The sequence below is a fragment of the Gopherus evgoodei genome, chromosome 7 (assembly GCF_007399415.2).
Source record: "Gopherus evgoodei ecotype Sinaloan lineage chromosome 7, rGopEvg1_v1.p, whole genome shotgun sequence".
Classification (NCBI taxonomy): domain Eukaryota; kingdom Metazoa; phylum Chordata; order Testudines; family Testudinidae; genus Gopherus; species Gopherus evgoodei.
The window spans coordinates 23814565-23833970 of NC_044328.1; the positions used below are offsets into that span (position 1 = coordinate 23814565).

Genomic DNA, 19406 nt, shown 5'->3' on the forward strand with positions numbered 1-19406 from the left:
GTGTAAATGTCAGTAGATTAAATACGTGGCTGAATCAGCAAATTAGCACAAATCAGACATTACAGCTCCTTCATGATCAGTAAAGTATGCAAGTTGATCAGCAAAATGCATGAAAATTCATCTGCCACCACATGCAGCTTGATCAGCAAAGTGTGCAAAAACTCCACAGCTGAAACATCCAGCAGAACTAATAAAGTACAAAATGAAATCTGCTGTAAGAAACCAGGAAAGTATGTATCTGCATTCATAAAATATTCAGAAAGATAAACTCTGTGGGCCCAAATTTGCCCTCATTCACATGAGTACAACTCCCACTGACATCTCAGTTATTAAGCTAGGAAGCAGGATCAACAAGGAAATCAACCATTTCATGTAGTAGAAACGTAGTTTAATGAAAGAAATACTGCATGATTCCAGTCAGCAAAATATGCAATATGATCATTAAAAATTTGTAACTTATATATGAAAAGCTAGCTGTGAAGTATGCAGTTTGATCACTAAACTGAGAACACATTTACTGAACTAGTGAAGTATTTGCCTGGAATGAATTTTGACTTATGCAACAGTAACATCTCATATTAACTATCAGCAGTTGCAAACTCTGCAAGTCTGGGAAATCAATTCTTTTAATGTCAGAATGTCTTCTTTTACTGATGTGCTATGGAGAGTAATTTTACCATTAGCTGTTTTACTCACCTAGTGGTGTTTCTTTAAAATACATATTCTATGCCATCTGATGTTTTGTGGGCCTCTTTGGCTGTATAGCCACTGCACCTAAATACGATTAAACAGATAAAAATATGTGAAATATTTCCTCCTTTAGTTGCTGCAGAATGCTGCATGAGACATTCTAAATCAGTCATCCTTTTTCTCACTCCCATCTCACTGTACAACTGCTAAGCATGCTTAGGAACTCCTTGGTTCTTGGAGGTAAGAAATTCCCTGGCTGGTCAATGGCAGTATTCATAATATTGACCAGGGAGATGTGTATATCCTGGAAATATGCACCTCTTCTGGTATTCTAGGGAAAGCAATAACACATTCCCAGGGTATATTCAATACCGGGACTCATATCAGTGTTTAAAAGAACAATGAGCAAGAAAGATTAACTTAAACAAGCATGGAGTTCATTAAGACTGTGGATGGACAGACGAATGGGAGAACACTGTCTTGCATGAAAAGCCAGATGGGTGTCATTTTTCTGCGTTGGAGAAATCTGACATTTTGAAGAAATGGTGTTGAACAAAGTTCCATGTAAGCTCCAGCACAGGAAATAGCCTTGGACTAGAATAACTGAGACAATTTTATCAAGAATAAAAAGTTCAGCGGGACTAGCTGGTACATTCTGTGGGATGAGGAGCTGTTGCATAAGCTCTTTGCATATTTTCTGTGGTTTTGATGCTCTGTAAAGTGTTACATGTCAATATGCGTTATTATTTTTACAGCACCAGAAATTGTGCTAGGTGCTTCACAGCACATGTAAATTGCACAAGTTTCTTTCTCCAGAGAGGAGTTTGTTCATGACAGGTTTCAGAGTAGCAGCCATGTTAGTCTGTATCCCCAAAAAGAACAGGAGTACTTGTGGCACTTTAGAGACTAACAAATTTATTTGAGCATAAGCTTTCATGGGCTACATCCCACTTCATCGGATGCATAGAATGGAACATATAGTGAGGAGATATATATAAATACAGAGAACATGAAAAGGTGGGAGTTGCCCAACCAACTCTAAGAGGCTAATAGATTAAGATGAATTGTTGTCAGCAAAAAAACTCCAACGAGAAACTGCTGAACTTGAATTGATATGCAAACTAGTTACAATCTATTTAGGCTTAAATAGAGACTGAGAATGGCTGAGCCATTACACACATTGAATCTATTTCCCCATGTTAAGTATCCTCACAGCTTCTTGTCAAACTGTCTTAAATGGGCCATCTTGATTATCACTACAAAAGTTTTTTTGCTGACAATAATTCATCTTAATTAATTAGCCTCTTAGAGTTGGTTGGGCAACTCCACCTTTTCATGTTCTCTGTATGTGTATATATATCACCTCACTATATGGTCCATTCTATGCATCAGATGAAGTGGGCTGTAGCCCACGAAAGCTTATGCTCAAATAAATTTGTTAGTCTCTAAGGTGCCACAAGTATTCCTGTTCTTTTTGTTTGTTCATGTCTATACAAAAATCAATTGGCTTATGCCACCAAGCTTATTTTGTGCAGCATCAGTTTTTCTCTTGCAGAACCAATTTGTGTCTCTTTTCAGAGGGAGCCTAAAATGATCATCTACTCTGATCTCCCATATAACACAGGCATAGGAGTTAATTCTAATTCAAACCAGAGCATAACTTTTAAAACTAGTCTACGCTGGAGAATCGACCTACTCACCAGTGAATACTTCTGTATAATTGGATCTTTATTTGATTAACGTAGGAAATATTTTTAAAACCTTCTTCTTCCCTCTTTTTACATATACAAATAGTTTGTTTTAACGTTTATATTCAAAACAGGATTGACAGATCTCAATTCTATATATCTGTTCTTCTTTGACTGGTGTGTTATGTTGTTATGTACTATGAAGTCCATTTTGTAAGACTTCATGCTTATCCTTAACCACATATTTATCAATGAGCGCTGGAACCACCTTCAGCAAAATTTCAATTTGATGAATTTTTTGTCATTTGTTCTTTTTCATGGAATTATACAATGAATTGGTCGATTACAATATAGAACTATTTAGTTTAAAAAAAGAAATAACCCTATACTTGTTACAGATATCATCTGAAAGAGATAAATAATATAATTATCATAGAATTAATATAAAGTTTACCTGAACAGTAGTTTGTATTTTTTTCATTCAACAAAGCAAGAGATACCTTTTTGAATTTAGTCATTAATCAAGTGAGTTTTCATCAGCCATATGGTATCATATTTGATCTGAAAGAGTGGCCTTTTTCAAATGTTTTCCCTCTTATTTTAGGACTTTCTGATGGAAACATTCATCATGTTCAAGAATCTCATTGGGAAGAATGTCTATCCCTTCGACTGGGTTATAATGAACATGATGCAGAATAAGTAAGTACAGAGAAAAAGCGCTGAACCTTTACTGAGATGACTATTTCATGTTTGATCTGAAACAAGTGTTGCTTGGAAACAGTCACACACACAATGCAGCAGAGAGATTTTTTTTTTCTGTGATGCAAATAATTGTTTGAAAAATTGGCTCTAGAGATTGCAGTAGACCTGTTATTGAAACAGAAGCAGTAAACCATGGCCTCTTCAAGTCCATCACAAGTCAAGGGAGGATGTCATTTAAAAAAAAAACATCATCAACCATTTTAGAAAGATTGTGGAAGAGGAAAAGTAAACCAATATTTTTAATATTATTATTGGTTAATTGAATTTCCTATACTATTCCAGTTAGGATACATGTGTTTGTACATCATATATTTCAGAAATAAATGGCTACTGTGCAGGGTTGAGCATCTGCCGTGACAGTGTTTTGATGTTGTTAACATGTAGATAATGCATTTTCATACATCCTAATTGAAAGGGCAGGGATTTAAAAACTGTCCCCATCAGCTTGATAATGAAGTGACAGGTTGTGAATCTTTCAAATCTTGTTTTTTGGTTTGTCACTGCTTCTCTGGTTGTTATTATTTAATTATTATTTAACAGGATTCAGTGGAATATTTTGCATTTGCTATTTTGGTAAGTATCTCCCACACATTTTTGTGCACTTTGATGCAAGTTTTAAAAAAAAGCATCTTGTTTCCATGTTGCTTGGAGAAATATCTTGTGCTTACTGTTAGCTATCATGGCTAAAATGTTGTCAGTTTTTTCCCTATTAACCCATAAAATGGGGGTTATACTTTTGCCATAAAAATCCAGTATATCTTGAAACTTGGCATATGATAACTCCTCTCAAGAATGAACTTTATAATGGGTAATAAATTGGATTAAAATTAATTCAGCCATCCTTGAATTTGTGTTTAATGGCTATGGTCAAACATGTTTGTTCTGCTGTAACTCAAAAAACACTGTGTTTTGAATAAAATAACTTTTTCAAATTAGTTGATAATGTGGACTTAAACCTACTGGGTTTTTTGTTGAGGTCTTAAATGGGCCCCCTGTTCATAAACTCCAGCTACTTTGAGGATTTTACTGCAGATTTATAATACGCAGAGATCTCTATGGGAGCCTTCACCGCATATGTTATCCCACAGCCCTTGCTGAAATCCTGAAAATATCTCTTCCCCCCTCTATTTTTCTCGGTGCGCCATCATTTTCAGAAGAGTTGAGACAGCACTGGAAAGAGTTCTATTTACAGCCTATTGGCCCCACTTACTAGTCATGCAGCAGTTATCTTTAAGAGACTGATATGGTTCTTTCCCCAAACTTGGCAATGATGAGTGTGATGCTTTCCCAGGATTCTGCCACTGCTGCGAATGAAATACTTGTCCTGGAATTGAACCCAAATTTCCCAAGTGGCAGGGCCAAGTGCCTTGTGAATGTTTGTTTGGAGGTTGTTTTTTTTTATTTTGTTTTTGTTTTTTGTTTTTGTCTGTGTGCTACCAATTGGAAAATATAGTAGCCAAAAAGTTCCTTTTTTAGGAAGGTGGGGGTTTTTAATGTATAGTTCCTGCCTGATTTAGCAAATATAGCAGTATTTTCAAGCACGATGATTTTAGTCTCGGACTATGGCAAGTAACTTTAATACAGTACAACTCAATAAAGGTCTGCAACAGCTTACTATAGAGGTGAAAATAAGACAGTATCTGAACTAGAATAACTTTGGAGACAGGAGTCTGCAGAGGCCTGCAGGTAGATAATGTATTTTGATTCTTGCCTGATCATCTGGTACCTGCAAAATGTGGCTTACGTGTATTTTCCTATACTGGACATTACTTCCTGAAAAAGCAGGAAAACCAGCTGTATTGTCACAATGTTAGGGTCTTCAGTGCTATCACTCCTATACTTTTAGAGACAGTATTTGAAGAAGGTACAGGCTAAAAGAATGTTGTATCCACAAGCTTGTTTGTATTGACAGTTATCCAGAGAAAGATGTATAGAGACTTATTCATCTCTAAGTTAAACTTCTTTACCTAAATTTAATGGGAATGTGAGCATTTTAATTAAGTGCATCTTTGTGTGTGTTTCTGAAATTAATTGAACTCTTTAACTTCTGAAGTAGGGTGGGCCTTCCAAAAATAGAAAATTACATTTTGAAAATATCTTCCCCTATCTAGTTTATTTGTTTTCAAACTATTATTGGAAAAGAGTCACTAAAACATCCTGTAACATGTAACAAATCTGTCTGCCAGAAATTGCTTCCTGTCGTCAGTAGAAATTGAATTTGAGTACATAGTGCCACACCACTATCAAAAAAAAAATTAAAAAGTGTGTACTAATTCATTAATTTATTTCAGTAGATTTAATACTGTTGTGATCTGGCAGTTGGGGCAGCCCCTCAAATGACATATTTTAATTGTGCCCAGAGTATTTGCAAGCACATCTGTCTCCATGCATGGAAAATCTTACAGTTAGAGACACAATTACCCATTTTGCACATTGGAATACCCTTGTGTACAGATGAATATTGCATATATGAAGAAGAACCCTTGCAAATATTTGGGTAAAATTAAGGAGAACTTTTGAAAATTTGTATCTAGAAATTTAGTAATGTACCTACTTCAAAATCATTTTACTTGTGTAATTCTGTATACAAAACTATATGCAGAACTCAAGAATTAATCTCTTATCTGCTAGTAGCCTCTCGGCTATTTGTAGTCTCTCAATGGAAAAAAGAAAAACAGCCCAACCATTGAGGAATGGTTCAAAAATATGGAAGATTGTGGTTCTAGAAAAATTAAGACACTAATTATGTACCCAGCAAAACAGACAGAGGACAGATAGATGCTTGATATTTGGTTACCTTTTATTCCTTACTCAGAAAAAGTACATTCACCTGCAAAAAAACCAAAACAAAACAAAAAAACACCCATCTAATTTTTTTTGAATATTAATATTTGATAGATGATACATGGTCTGTTAAATATGTGGATATAGAGGTTTAACTCAATTTAATAAAATCACTAAAAATGTCATAGGTGTTGTAATGATGCTTACTCTGTAACATGGTAACAACCTGTTAAATAGAAAGATCTGATGGCTATATTCCTGTATAATGTCTCTTTAAACAAAAGAGAAGAGTTGTAATGGTTGTTTTGTTCCTGATATTTACATGGCAAGGTTTAGTAGACATGTTAAAACTTTCTAAATAATTAAAAAAGAAAAGAAAAAAGAGAGAAATATGTACATACCCATACCTGAGTATTAATTATTTTCTCTTGGTGCCCAGGCACACAGGATCCCTTCTGTTCCTTTGTACTGTCATTGTTCGGCATATGCTGTCAGCTGTTACTCTGTGAACATATGGCTAGTGATTTTTCCTGGTTAGTGGCACTTGTTTTGGGGTCCTCAAACCTCCTTTTTCGTTCTGTCTTTCACTAAGGTTTCACAAATCAAGAATGTAAGAGAAGAATGCCTTTGCCCATCATCCTTGATCAGTTGGAGGGAGTTCCTCTTAATCCTGAAGTGCTCCCTGTTCTTACCAGAAAGCAGATAAAGGTGTTCCTCTTTGTCAGAGTTCTCCTTGAAGAGACATAAATGCTCAGAGCCCCCTGAGCCTTCAAAACCAAAGAAATGGATGGCTTCACATTGTTGAAGTCCTTGGTGGGGGACTCTTTGGCTGCAGAGGCTAACTATTCCAGTACTGAAGGTAGAGCATACCCTTTGGCTGTTGCTCCTCAATATCACTCCCAAGTGGCTTGATCAGGACAGAGCTGCTGACTCTGGTTCCTGAGCTAGGACAGTTGAGGCTGGCTGCTTTCTTAGAGCAGACACTGAAGCCATCATCCTTGATCATAATGGAGCAAAGGTCTATTTTGGTACCAACCACCCTGGAACCTATGCAGCTGCAAAAGATCTCCTAAGCTTCTTAATACCACCTTGGCAGATTACTCAGACTGATAGTGTCTTTCCCGAGTGCATACATTGCCTTCCATGTTGCTGACCCATTGATCATGAAGCCAGTTCCAAGACCAATGGTAGCCACTTTGCGTCAGCACATGGTACCAATAGCCAGGAAGCCCCCAATGCCAGTACTGCAGTCTAGCCATCATGGTCCCAATCTCTAATGACACCACCAGTTACTACATGTCCCCAGCTCAACTGTAAATTAAGATTGTCCTCCCCCGAACAGCTTCTGCAATTGGCCCTGACATCAACCTCTCAACAATCTGTAGTAGAGGAGGAACAAAGAGTCAGTGGGCATGATTTCTCCACTAAACACCAATAGCCACTGCCCCTTTGATGAAATGACCAACCCTCTATCCGCACCCCTTTCAGATGAGTTGAACGTCTCAGGACTGGATGAGGCAGCTAGTGGACACTCTCTAGATTTTTCACTTGGCATCAGACAAGAAAAGCCTCACAATGTGCTGGGTGTTCTCCGGCCTTCTCAGTCGGGTAGAATGGTCCTACCAATCAATGAGGTACTGCTAGAACCAGCTAAAACTGTATGGCATGCTCCTGCATCAGTCCCTGCCAACTTCCATGTATGCAGATAGGAGATATAAGGCACTCGGAAAAGGATCTGAGTACTCCTTCCAGCCGCCCACCTTGAGGTCTCTGATCATCCAAGCTCCACAAGAAAGGTCTGAACAACAAACTAGGTCAATTCCCACAGAAAAAGATCCTAAAAAACTGGACCTTTTCGGACATAGAGTGTACACCTTAGGAAGTCTTCAGGCTGGAATTACTAATTATCAGGCATCCTTCTCAAGTACCATTTTCTGCTATGGAATCAACCCTCCTCTTTAATGGACAAGCACCCCAATGAATATTAGAAGGAGTTAAGATCCACCATGTCAAAGGGGCAGGTCACCTCTAGAATGGCACTCCAAACAGCAGTGGACTTGTCACATCGTTGCCAGGACCATGATGAAATTCCTTAAAGGACTGACCCAGGCTTTTCCACCAACTAAGGAACACTCTCCTGCTTGGGATCTTAGCATAGTGCTGGCTGGATTAATTGGGCCTCAGTTCAAGCCCCTGGCTACCTGCTCAATCCAGCAACTTTCTGTAAAGACAGCCTTCCGAGTGGCCATAACATTGGCCAGGACAAATGGGGAAATTCAGGTCCTAGTGGCAGGTCACCTCTCTATTATCTTCCACAAAGACAAGGTCACCCTGAGACCTCACCCTAAGTTCTTGCCTATGATTATTTTGAGTAGTAATAATAATCTCTTCACCCCATGATTGTGTTTTCTAAACCTCCTTCTTCAGCAGCCAAAGTGAAGCTTCACACCCTAGAAATGGGTAGGACATTTGTCCTTTTACCTGGATAGAACCAGAATGGTTAGAACCTCTCTGAGACTATTCATGGTGTTTGCAGGATGGATAAGAGGGCAGCCAGTATCCTAACAAAAACTATCCAAGTGGGTTTTGGACTGCATACATACTTGCTATATTCTTGCGAAGAAGATTCACCTGGACGTTAGATCCCATTCAACTCAAACTCAGGCAATCTCCACAGCCTCTTTGAACAATATCCCTTTGACTGAGATTTGTAGGGCAGCTAGGTGGAGTTCAGCTCACACATTCAGTACTTACCTATGCATTGGGGCAGGCCTCTAGGTCAGGTGCAAGCTTTGTCGGAGTGGTACTACAGTCATTATTCCAGTAGGAGGAGGACTACCCAGATTTAAAATCAGGATACTGCTTGATCTACGCCAACTGTCAAATCTGTCAACAGTCACAAGAATAAAGTTTAGTTACTTCTAGTTTAGTTTAGGTAATAAAGTTTAGTTAACTTCTAGCCACTCGATCTTGTTACACCTTTGTCTGCTAGATTGAAGATCCCATTATGAAAATTTTGTTCCCAATATAGGAACTTATATAGATTGTGATCATATAGCCCCTCAACTCTGTCTTTGTTTAGCTAAACAGATTGAGCTCCTGGAGTCTATTCCGTATAAGACATGTTTTATGATCTTTATGATTCGTGTGGCTCTTCTCTGAAGCCTCTTCATCTTTCTTGAATTTTGGGCACCAGATTGGGACACAGTATTCCAATAGTAGTCACTCCAGTGCCAAATATGGAAGTCGTATAACCTCTTTCCTCCTACTTGACATTCCTGTTGATACATCCAAGGATCATTTTAGCTCTTCTGGCTACAGCGTTGCACTGGGAGTTCATGTTCAGCTGATTATTAATTATGACCACAAGTCTTTTAAAGAGTCCCTGCTCCCCAGGATAGTGTCCCCAATCTTGTAAGTATGGCCTACATTCTTTGTTTCTAGAGGTACAAGTTAAAATGCATATTGTTTGCTTCAGCCCCACTTACCACGCGATCCAGAGGGTACTATATTAGTATCTGTATTGGTGATCTGTCCTCTTCATTGTTTACCACTTCCCCAATCTTTGTGTCATCTGCAAAGTTTCCCAGTAATGACACACTATCTGTAATGAAATGCTACCTATTTGGAATCTGGTAAGGACACCAGAGTAAATGTTTTACTTCTATGTGTGGGATTTCTAATGATCAAGTTGTCCAGACTTTCTTTTAGCCAAAAAGCAGAACACCCAACAGCATGATGCTTACCTACACCATGCTTAGAGCAAAGTTGGTTGTTGACTAAGAAGAATATTACAATAGTACCTTTTGTTTTTCTTGAAGGGATCTCATCCAATCAGTTACCAGAGGCAATCTTTCCTAGCATGTGAGTCTGATGCAATCATGGTCTGAGATGGAATGATTGCAAATAGCAGAAGACTGCAGGTTTTTAAAACCAGTTAGGCTACAGTCCTGCAGAGATTTTTTTTTATGCACTCTGAGAAGTCCCACTGAAGTCAGCAGTGCTATTCAGTGTGTGTTAAGCAAATGCATAAATCAATGCAGGATCAGGGTCTTACCATTTTTTTTCTTCAGCATATGCCTGCATAATATTTTTATTAGATATCTTCCAGTTAATTTCTTGATCTCAGTACATACTGAGTTAGGATTGTATCTAGCTAAATTTACATTAGTCAGCTTTTCACATGAGGAAGTTTCTGTGCAAGACTCTTGCTTTATATGACAGATAATTCTGCACTTGGCACTGAACATTTGTTACTAAATATGTTCCTTTTAAAATTGCTTAGAAAATAAAGATGAAACAAAATAACTTTAAAGAAAACATTTCTTGGAATTCTGCCATTTTTATCAGAAGTTGATTTAGAATTATGCTATTTAAGGTACTATAGATGCTTTTAAGTTATGTTTATTTTAAGGTTTATGTATTTGGATGTTTTGACAGAATGTAGTAGTTATGCAAGTAAGGATCTAATATTACTAGTGTGAGCCCCAGTTTAGGCATAGTGTTAGTTATAGAGCAATTGTAGTACTAGCTTCCTTCCAGGACACTACCAGTGAATTCTAGGTTTCAGACATGAGACTCCCTGAGAGAGACTGCTAGTTATATTGAATAAGGCTAAATTGTTGGGTGGCTTTCCTGTGATGTTCATAAATGGGGACTAGGAGATAAAAACATAAAAATGGCTATACTGAGACAGACCAATGGTCCCTCTAGCCCGCTGTCCTGTCTTATGACAGTCACAATGCCTGGTGCTTCAGAGGGAGTGAACAGAACAGGGCAATTATCTAATGATCCATCCCCTCTCGTCCACTCCCTGCTTCTGGCAGTCAGAGGCTAGGGGCACCTAGAGTATGGGGTTGCATCACTGACCATTCTTGGCTAATAGCCATTGATGAACCTGTCCTCCATGAACTTGCCCAGTTCTTTTTTTAACCCAGTTTTAGTTTTGGCTTCACAGCATCCCTTGGCAACGAGTTCCAGATAGACTGTGTGTTATGTTAAGAAGCAGGGCTTTGGAGCTGTGCTCCAGCTCTGCTCCAGCTCCAGGCAAAAACCTGCAGCTCTACTGCTCTGGAGCTGCTCCAGGCTCCAGCTCCGGGCTCTACTCCAAAGCCCTGTTAAAAAGTGCTTCCTTTTGTTTGTTTTAAACAAGTGCTGCCTATTAAACTTCCTTTTGTTCCTTGATCACCAAAGTCACTTGTGCTCTGGGACAGATTTGAACTTGGATTTTTCACTCCAAAAGTCAGAGGCTAGTGATCTAATCTACAGTGTTTGTGATAAGTGCACAGCTGATAGCCCTAGAAACTGAAGTCCATTTTCCACAAAACAGGCATTGTATTGTCATTTCTAGTTCCAGTTTTCCTACATTAGTCTATACACAAATCACAACTGTCAGGATCTTCTTTCCCACTTTGAACTTTAGCGTCCAAAAAGTGGGGACCTGCATGTACCCCTCTAAACTTAATTCCTAGCTTAGATCTTATCACGCTGCCACCAACCCAAAATATAGCGTTTGGGTACACTCCCTGTCCCCCAAAACCTTCCCTGGGGAACCCAAGACCCAAACCCCTTAGATCTTAAAACAAAGGGAAATAAACCATTCCCCTCTCCTTCCTTCCTCCCAGATTTTCCCCTCCCTGGGTTACACTGGGAGATCACTGTGATTCAAACTCCTTGAATCTTAAAACAGAGAGGAAATTCACCTTCCCCCCCCCCTTCTCTCCCCCTCCCAGACTCTCTCTGAGAGAGAGACACCGATCCCAACTCCTTGGATCCTAACACAGAGAGAAATTAACCTTTCCCTCCCCCTTCTCTCCTTTCCCCCACCAATTCTCTGGTGAGTTCAGACCCAGTCCCCTTGGGTCTTACACAGGAATAAAAACATCATTCAGATTCTTAAAAGAAAAGCTTTTAATTAAAGAAAGAAAAAAATAAAAATTATCTCTGTAAAATCAAGGTGGAAAAATGTTTACAGGGTCTTCAGCTATATAGATTAGAGGGACTCCCTCCCCCTAGCATAAAATACAAGTTACAGCAAACAGAAGTAAAATCCTTCCAGCAAAATACACATTTGCAAATAAAGAAAACAAACATAAGTCTAATCCGCTTTCTATCTGTTATTTACTATCTGGAACCTGAGAGTCTGTTTCAGTAAGATTGGAGAAATCTGGTACGTGTCTGGCTTCTCTTAATCCCAAGAGAGAACAGAGAACAAAGAAAACAGCACAAAACAAAGGCTTCCCTCCACCCAGATTTGAAAGTATCTTGTCTCCCGATTGGTCCTTTGGTCAGGTGTCAGCCAGGTTCACTGAGCTTGTTAACCCTTTACAGGTAAAAGAGACATTAACCCTTAACTATCTGTTTATGACAACAACCCTGACCGGGAAGGACCATTTCTGTAGATGAAAGGATGGTTCAATCTCAGTACTCATTTAATGCTTGAACTTTCTGTTGGCAGTGGTGGCACCCAGTTGTGCTGACAGATCTTGTGATAAATTCATCTCTACTAAGAATTTGGTCCACACTATTAGTCTTGCAGGTTTAGTTGCCCATGTAAAATAAGTTTGGTGGTGTGAATCCTACTTCTTGCGGGCAGATGTCCACATCATAAAAACCACCACCACAGTTGGAATCAATTGTATCCCTGTTGGCAGTCTTACCACTGAGAAAAAAGGTAGGGATGAATCAGGAAGACTGAAGCCTCTCATGCTTACACATTGTTCCTATATGTGAGGTCACATTGGCAAGATGATGTGCAGAAAGTTTCCCTGCAGCTGCCAGTGCTGTATCTGTTCTGCAGATAAATGGAGTTGTTCATTTGCCCATTGCTGACAGTGCAGCACGTTCATGAGCTTTTTGTTCTGGTTTAAAAAAGCAAAACCCCACAAAAATAGAGAGAGAAGAGTCTGCTAAACATATACAACTCTTCCTCTAGAGCTTGAGAGCTGTCTTGGGGAGCATTCAACATACTGATACTTCATTTTGTTGTTAAATGGTACTTCATCTCTATAAGAAATGTAATCAAATGTCCTCTCTATTTTACACACACAACCAAAAATCTATAAACATTCTACAAAACTGAATGAATAAATTACCTCCAAGATCATTGCCAAGGTCTCCTGTGCAGTCTGCATTTTATCCTACCTTCTTCCTGTCCTCTTTCACTCTCCTCATCTAAAAGAAATCAAACTAGGGAAAGAAATACCCTTGAAAAATACAGTTCAACAGCAATCTACAGTAGTACCATCAACAAATGCACTCATTTCAGAAATTAATTTTTTTTCTCTGGTATTTTGTAGTAGCGGGCATAGTTTGTACATATTTCTTTATTTTGGTTGTTTGAAACTGTCAGTGAAATAAAGGGTGTGTGTTACTACACGGTTGTCATATCAGCATCTGTCAAACTGTAATGTAATTTGAGAGCAATGTCTACTGTGTGTGTATCTGCCATCATTGTGGGAACTTTGCAACACAATGTCTCATTCTGAACAAAACAAGCTTATCTATAACCTTAAAGCTTATAGTACAGTACTCACTTAAATTGCTTTAGTGAATTATGCCTGTTGACAACCCAAAGCCAAATGAAAACGACGTTTAAAATATTAAACATTTGCTTTATTTTTAAACATTTGCTGTGCAATGTTTTGAACACATCTGGTTTTCTATGAATGAATGAAAACAACCTTCTGAAATTATAAATAGTTGCAAATTCTAACATAATGTATCAAATTGGTTTTCAGTGTAAAGTTCAGTTCTAACTCTCATCTTTTGGGAGATCTGCTTTGTCTGTTTCAATTAGGTTTCTGGATCTCAGCTATCATATTTTATAATCATACAGGAAGAGTCAGGGAAGACTGTCTGAGTCATGAACTGGTTATTGATGGATCAGTAGTTGTCAGAATAGTGGAAATTCATGCAGGGTGTGTGGATATTTTTGGAAAGGAAACTGCTAGAAATTCAGAGTCAACAAGTAATTTCCGATTTATTGATTTATTTATACATGCACCGCATGCATGCATGCTATAAAAGGGAGATACTTCAAAATTAGCAGCCACTTTACCAAGAATTTTTGATAATGCACTATTCAAGGAGATAATTGGGTGTTAAGACAACATGAAAGCTTAAATAGATAACTGAGGTACATTTCATTTACAATATATAGTCTACCTGTTGATGTGAAGTAGTAATACTTATTAGATTAGTTTTGAGTCTGGAGAGTAGAGCAGCTTTGGCTAAAGGAAAGTGACATCAGTGTTGCTGTCTTGTTATATGTCTTACACCATACTATGTTTACTCCTTTGCGAAGGCTGTCCTGTTAAGAGACTGTGCATACTGAAAGGTATGGATTCATTTTGAAGTGAGAATGAGATAGGACATATCAATGTTGGCCATTCCATATTTTTCCTGAATGTTATTTTTTTTCCATATGTTCAAAGGGAGAAACTCTAATCATTTACAGATTATTTACAGATCAGGATATAATTTTCAGAAGGGCATAAGTGAGTTGGGAGATACTTTTCAAAAATGACTTAGGCACTTAGAACCTTGATTTTCTCTTATTATACAAAGCATGAACGGATACTGATAAGCTACATTAAGTATCAAAGGGCTATGTTTCTGTAAATGGAAGGGAGTTCTGTTGTCCTTTGAAGCTAGTTGTATAGTGCTTTGACCTTTTCAATAAAGGCCTTGCAGGATGTTTTTACTTGATACAGTACCTGTCAAATTAACTAGAACTTAAATTAAATTGAACATTCCAGTTATGTTTTAAAATGCAATTATTTTTCTTACTCTGTAGTCTGTACCTGTACCTCACAGGACAATACTTTGACAGAATGCTCTTTTCAGTTGGATGTATTTCCTCAGTAAGAGAGAAACAGTACATCTTACACGGTGGGTTATTTTATCTGAACCATTCTGTATTAGAGCTGGTTTGTGCTTGACCTTGGTATCATATTGATAATGATATTCTATGAGAGTATTTAGGGACAAGTGCTTTTCTTGGCACCCTTGGAAACCATTAGGTGTAATGGATCTGTTTTCCATCTTATCTGTTTCCCAGTTCTCTGATTTACTACAGAAGTTCTACAATGATCTCTTGAATCAGTGAAGTTGAGCTTGCCAGTACAGATGAGATTTAAAAAAAAAGTACTATTGCTTTGCTGATTAATCCTGACCATATTACTTTATTTCTTGCTTCATTGCTTCTAGTGGGTAAACATAAAGGTGATAACTAATTTTGTAAGACTTGCAGTTGTCAAATGTAATTATTATACAGTACTGGTGCCACCGTGTATTTTGGAAAGCGTTGTGGGTTTTTTAATGGCAGGTGCTTGGGGACACATGGAGAAAGAGGCTGGACCCACTGACTCCTGTCTGATGGAGGAAGTCTCAGAAATTTATGTTCCTCAAAAATATCAGTGTAGAGCACTATCATTAGACTAATATGCATAGCTTCACCATTCATTAGTAATTAATGCTTTCTGAATGTGCATGTATTGTTTTTAGCTATTTCAACCTATTGTATCCATGGGATTACTTTTAATTGATAAATTGGATATTATTTTGAAATTAGAATTTAAAAAGAATATTGGACATTGAGAAGCATCTCTCTTCTTTTCTGGTAGTAAAGACAGGGGTGCTGGAACAATTTGTGTAGTGGGGGTTCTGAGAGCCATTGAACCCAGTGTATAATGAAAACCACTTCAAGATAGGTTGTGTGGCAGCACGCTTAGTTCCAGCACCAATGAGTAAAGGCATAACAAGGATCTAACTTGCTATCCTTTATAAAAGTTTCCAAAATTTTTGAAACCAAGTAAATAACATGAAATAAATAAATAAATAAAAATCAGATTGTATTTCTGATCCACACAAGCTGGTGGTTTTTGTCTTCTTGAAAAGCATTAACTAACCAGGACAATCTAAGAGTTGAAGCTGGAAATGTACTTGTTCGTTCATTAGCTGGTTATCTTCCTGCAAGAGTGATGGAAGAGCCAATCTCTTCAGGACATTTTTAATACTACATGCATCCTCTGAAACATGACAATTGTAAAGAGGTTTATAAGATTATAGTATTGTTCAGTCCTGGGAACTTCCTATGCACACCCCCCCCTTTGTTAATTCACATGGTAGTTCTTGTGACTTCACTGCTGGGAGAGCTCCAGTGCTAACAGTGTGCACTGCTGTTTGCCTTCTTCAATACATTTTACTGGCTCTGTAATGCTTATTCTGCCAAAATGATAATGAGCAAATTAAGAGCCAGCTCACAGTTTGTAAATTGAAGAACAAGAAAAATCTTCAAGGAAATATTTGCCCTCCATTCTTAATTTTTTTTGTAGTTCAGAAATAATTTTTAAGAGAAAAATATGACATACTGGTTATGCAGAGTCAACTTAAAAATAGCTACTAACTTCAATCAGGACAGATATATTCAGCAAAAGTAAGATTAGATCACATTATTATACGTCTGTTATTTTTACTTTGAGTTCTTCTCTAAGATGACTTTTTGAGTCATCATCCAAAGAGTCTTGTCTTCACTGATTCTTTTAACAGGATCCTAAGTGAAATAAAACTAAATACAACATTTTGTATATTTCTGCTGGATTTTTTTTCAAACTTCCGTATATACACTGGTGCTAGAACTAAGGGTGCTGGGGGTGCTACTGCACCCCCTGGCTTGAAGTAGTAGTAAGAAACACCAAATACATGGTTTCCATCATCAGTACCTCCACTATAAAAAGTGTTTCAGCACCCCTGTCAAGGTTCCTTTCCCACTCTGAACTTTAGGGTACAAATGTGGGGACCTGCATGGACACTTCTAAGCTTAATTACTAGCTTAGATCTGGTAACTCTGCCACCGTCCAGAAATTTCAGTGTCTGGATCACTTCTTGTCCCCCCCCAAAAATCTTCCCCTCCCTGGGCAGCCTTGAGAGGCTTCAACAATTCCTTGGTGAACACAGATCCAAACCCCTTGGATCTTAAAACAAGGAAAAACTAACCATTCCCCCTTCTTTCCCCCCACCAATCCCTGGTGAGTTCAGATCCAATCCCCTTGGATCTTAAAACAAAGAAAAATCAATCAGGTGCTTAAAAAGAAAGCTTTTAATTAAAGAAAGAAAAGTAAAAAATTCATTTCTGTACAATCAGGATGGAAAATACTTTACAGGGTAATCAGGTTTATATAGCCAAGAGGAACCCCCCTCTAGCCTTAGGTTCAGAGTTACAGCAAGGTAAAATCCTCTCAGCAAAAAAGGAACATTTACAAGTTGAGAAAACAAAAATAAAACTAAACCGCCTTGCCTGGTTGTTACTTACAATTTTGAAACATGAGAGACTGATTCAGAAAGATATGGAGAGCCTGGATTGACGTCTGGTCCCTCTTAGTCCCAAGAGCGAACAACCCCCAAAACAAAGAGCACAAACAAAAGACTTCCCTCCACCAAGATTTGAAAGTATCTTGTCCCTGTATTGGTCCTCTGGTCAGGAGTCAGCCAGGTTTACTGAGCTTCTTAACCCTTTACAGGTAAAAGAGACCTTAACCCTTAACTATCTGTTTATGACAACCTCTGTATTCAGTTGAGAACACAACTGTTTTTAGAAAGAAAATTCAGAAATGTCTCTCTCAAAGCTATAGGACAAATCTGAAATGTTATTTGAGTATCCAGTAAGCTTTCCATGTGCTATTATGTTATATGGATAAAGCTAATTAATTGACATCAGAATGATTACTGAAAAATCAAATTTAAATTAATTTATTTTTTGGAGATGTTATTTTTTCCAGTATGAAAATATTAATATTAAAATAATATGTGACTAGTTGCACCAGAGGAAGTAGCACAAGACAAACCAACACATTTGTTGTTCATCTTTATGCAATTTTTTTTGGTTGACACATGGTCTAACTGAAAAAGAAGCCCAGATATTCTAGATAGAGTAGAAGGATTGAACTATTTTTCTTTATTTTTGTCCCTCTTTGATTCACATTATATTTAATATTATTATAAGTGAGAGGAGCCCTTAGCGTATGACATTTAGGTAAAAATGGATTCTTTAGTGGAAGATTCACTTCCAACTTTATGTTCTCTAATTCTCAGAGCTCCCTCTGTTTCCTAGATTCAGATCTAGATTGTGCATCCCTAATGTTTGCTTTGGATGTTACACAACAGAATACCAGGTCATCTGCAGGGAATCTTGAAGCTCAGATCTCACTTCCTGTGAGTTTGAGGGAAAATCCTTCGGCTGAGTTATCTGTATTTGATTTCAGTTTTATTAAAACACGAAATGTTGGGTGTGTTTAAGAGTCTGGTCCTCCATTTCTTAAGTGAAAGTTTTAAGCTTCATAGCTGTGTGTAAAATAGAGACAGATCCGAACTGTAACAATTTGAATGCACATTTTTTTAATGGTACACGTATTTGCGATGAAGCAAAGTGTGTATATTTCATTAAGGCACTTCAGGGCATGTGTCATCCATACAATGCTGTCATACTTCTGTCATCTTAAAGGCACTCATGCTCCATAATGCACCTGAGGTGTGGTGATATCCTACTGTGACATATGCTCTTGCTTAATTTCACTTTGCTTGGCTCCTCCTATCCAATGCCAGACCAATTGCTCTGCTTGGACCACCACATTCCTTGAGAGTGCCCTGAAGGGCTTTTGATTTCTTCCAGCAGCTGCTGAAATGGTGAAACAAGTGTATTACACTGAAGAACAGAAAGCTCTCTACTATGCTGCCAGCAAATGAAAATGACTAATAGCACAATCTTTGCAAGAATTGGCAGACTGTGCTTGTAGAGATTACTGTCTTAAGTTTTGAAGGATTCCCAAATTAGCATTATGCGTGCTTATCTGTTTATACTATACTCCATGTCAGAGTAGGTGGTAATATGTACAGGTACAAAACCAATCTCATAAATTTAATCAGAAAAATAAATGATGCCTATAGTACTTTACATAGCACTCTTCTCCACTGAGTATTTTAACAGATTCTTTTACTTTCTTGCTCCTGTTTTTCACCATCAGATCCATGTATTTCCAGAATACTTTTTTCAAACTTGTTGCCTTTCTTGTGTCCTTGTTGGCGTATACCCAGGAGTTCATTGTTAGAAAGCACTTTAAGTAATTAGAAATGAACATGAACATTTCTTTCGTATTTAGGAGTGTTCGTGCTCTTAGGTCTAATGCCACTTAAGTCTTAGTCCACTTAGTCCATCACTAATAAATAAAATGATTTGGAATGTACACATACTCCATTTTTAAAAACACCTACAACAGTAAGAAAAGACTGAGCACTTGGAAGTCGGGCAAAGCCAAAGTTAGGGCTGTGTATTGCCTTACAATTATTATTTATATTATGGGAGTGCCCAAAAGACCCAGATAGACCTGGGCCTCATTCTGCTAAGTGCTGTACAAACAGGCTTGAAGAGCAGACAGTCTTGCTATGTGGAAAAAACGAGCGTAAAACTTAGTCATGTAGTGACAT

At 37.9% G+C, this 19406-nt stretch overlaps 1 protein-coding gene across 1 annotated transcript in view; it reads left to right on the plus strand.

Moving 5' to 3' along the window:
- Window positions 1-19406, plus strand: part of DOCK1 (dedicator of cytokinesis 1) — a 541297-nt gene that overhangs the window by 319378 nt on the left and 202513 nt on the right. Inside the window, 1 exon segment of the mRNA XM_030568323.1 lies at window positions 2983-3077. Coding sequence (XP_030424183.1) covers window positions 2983-3077 — 95 coding nt within the window.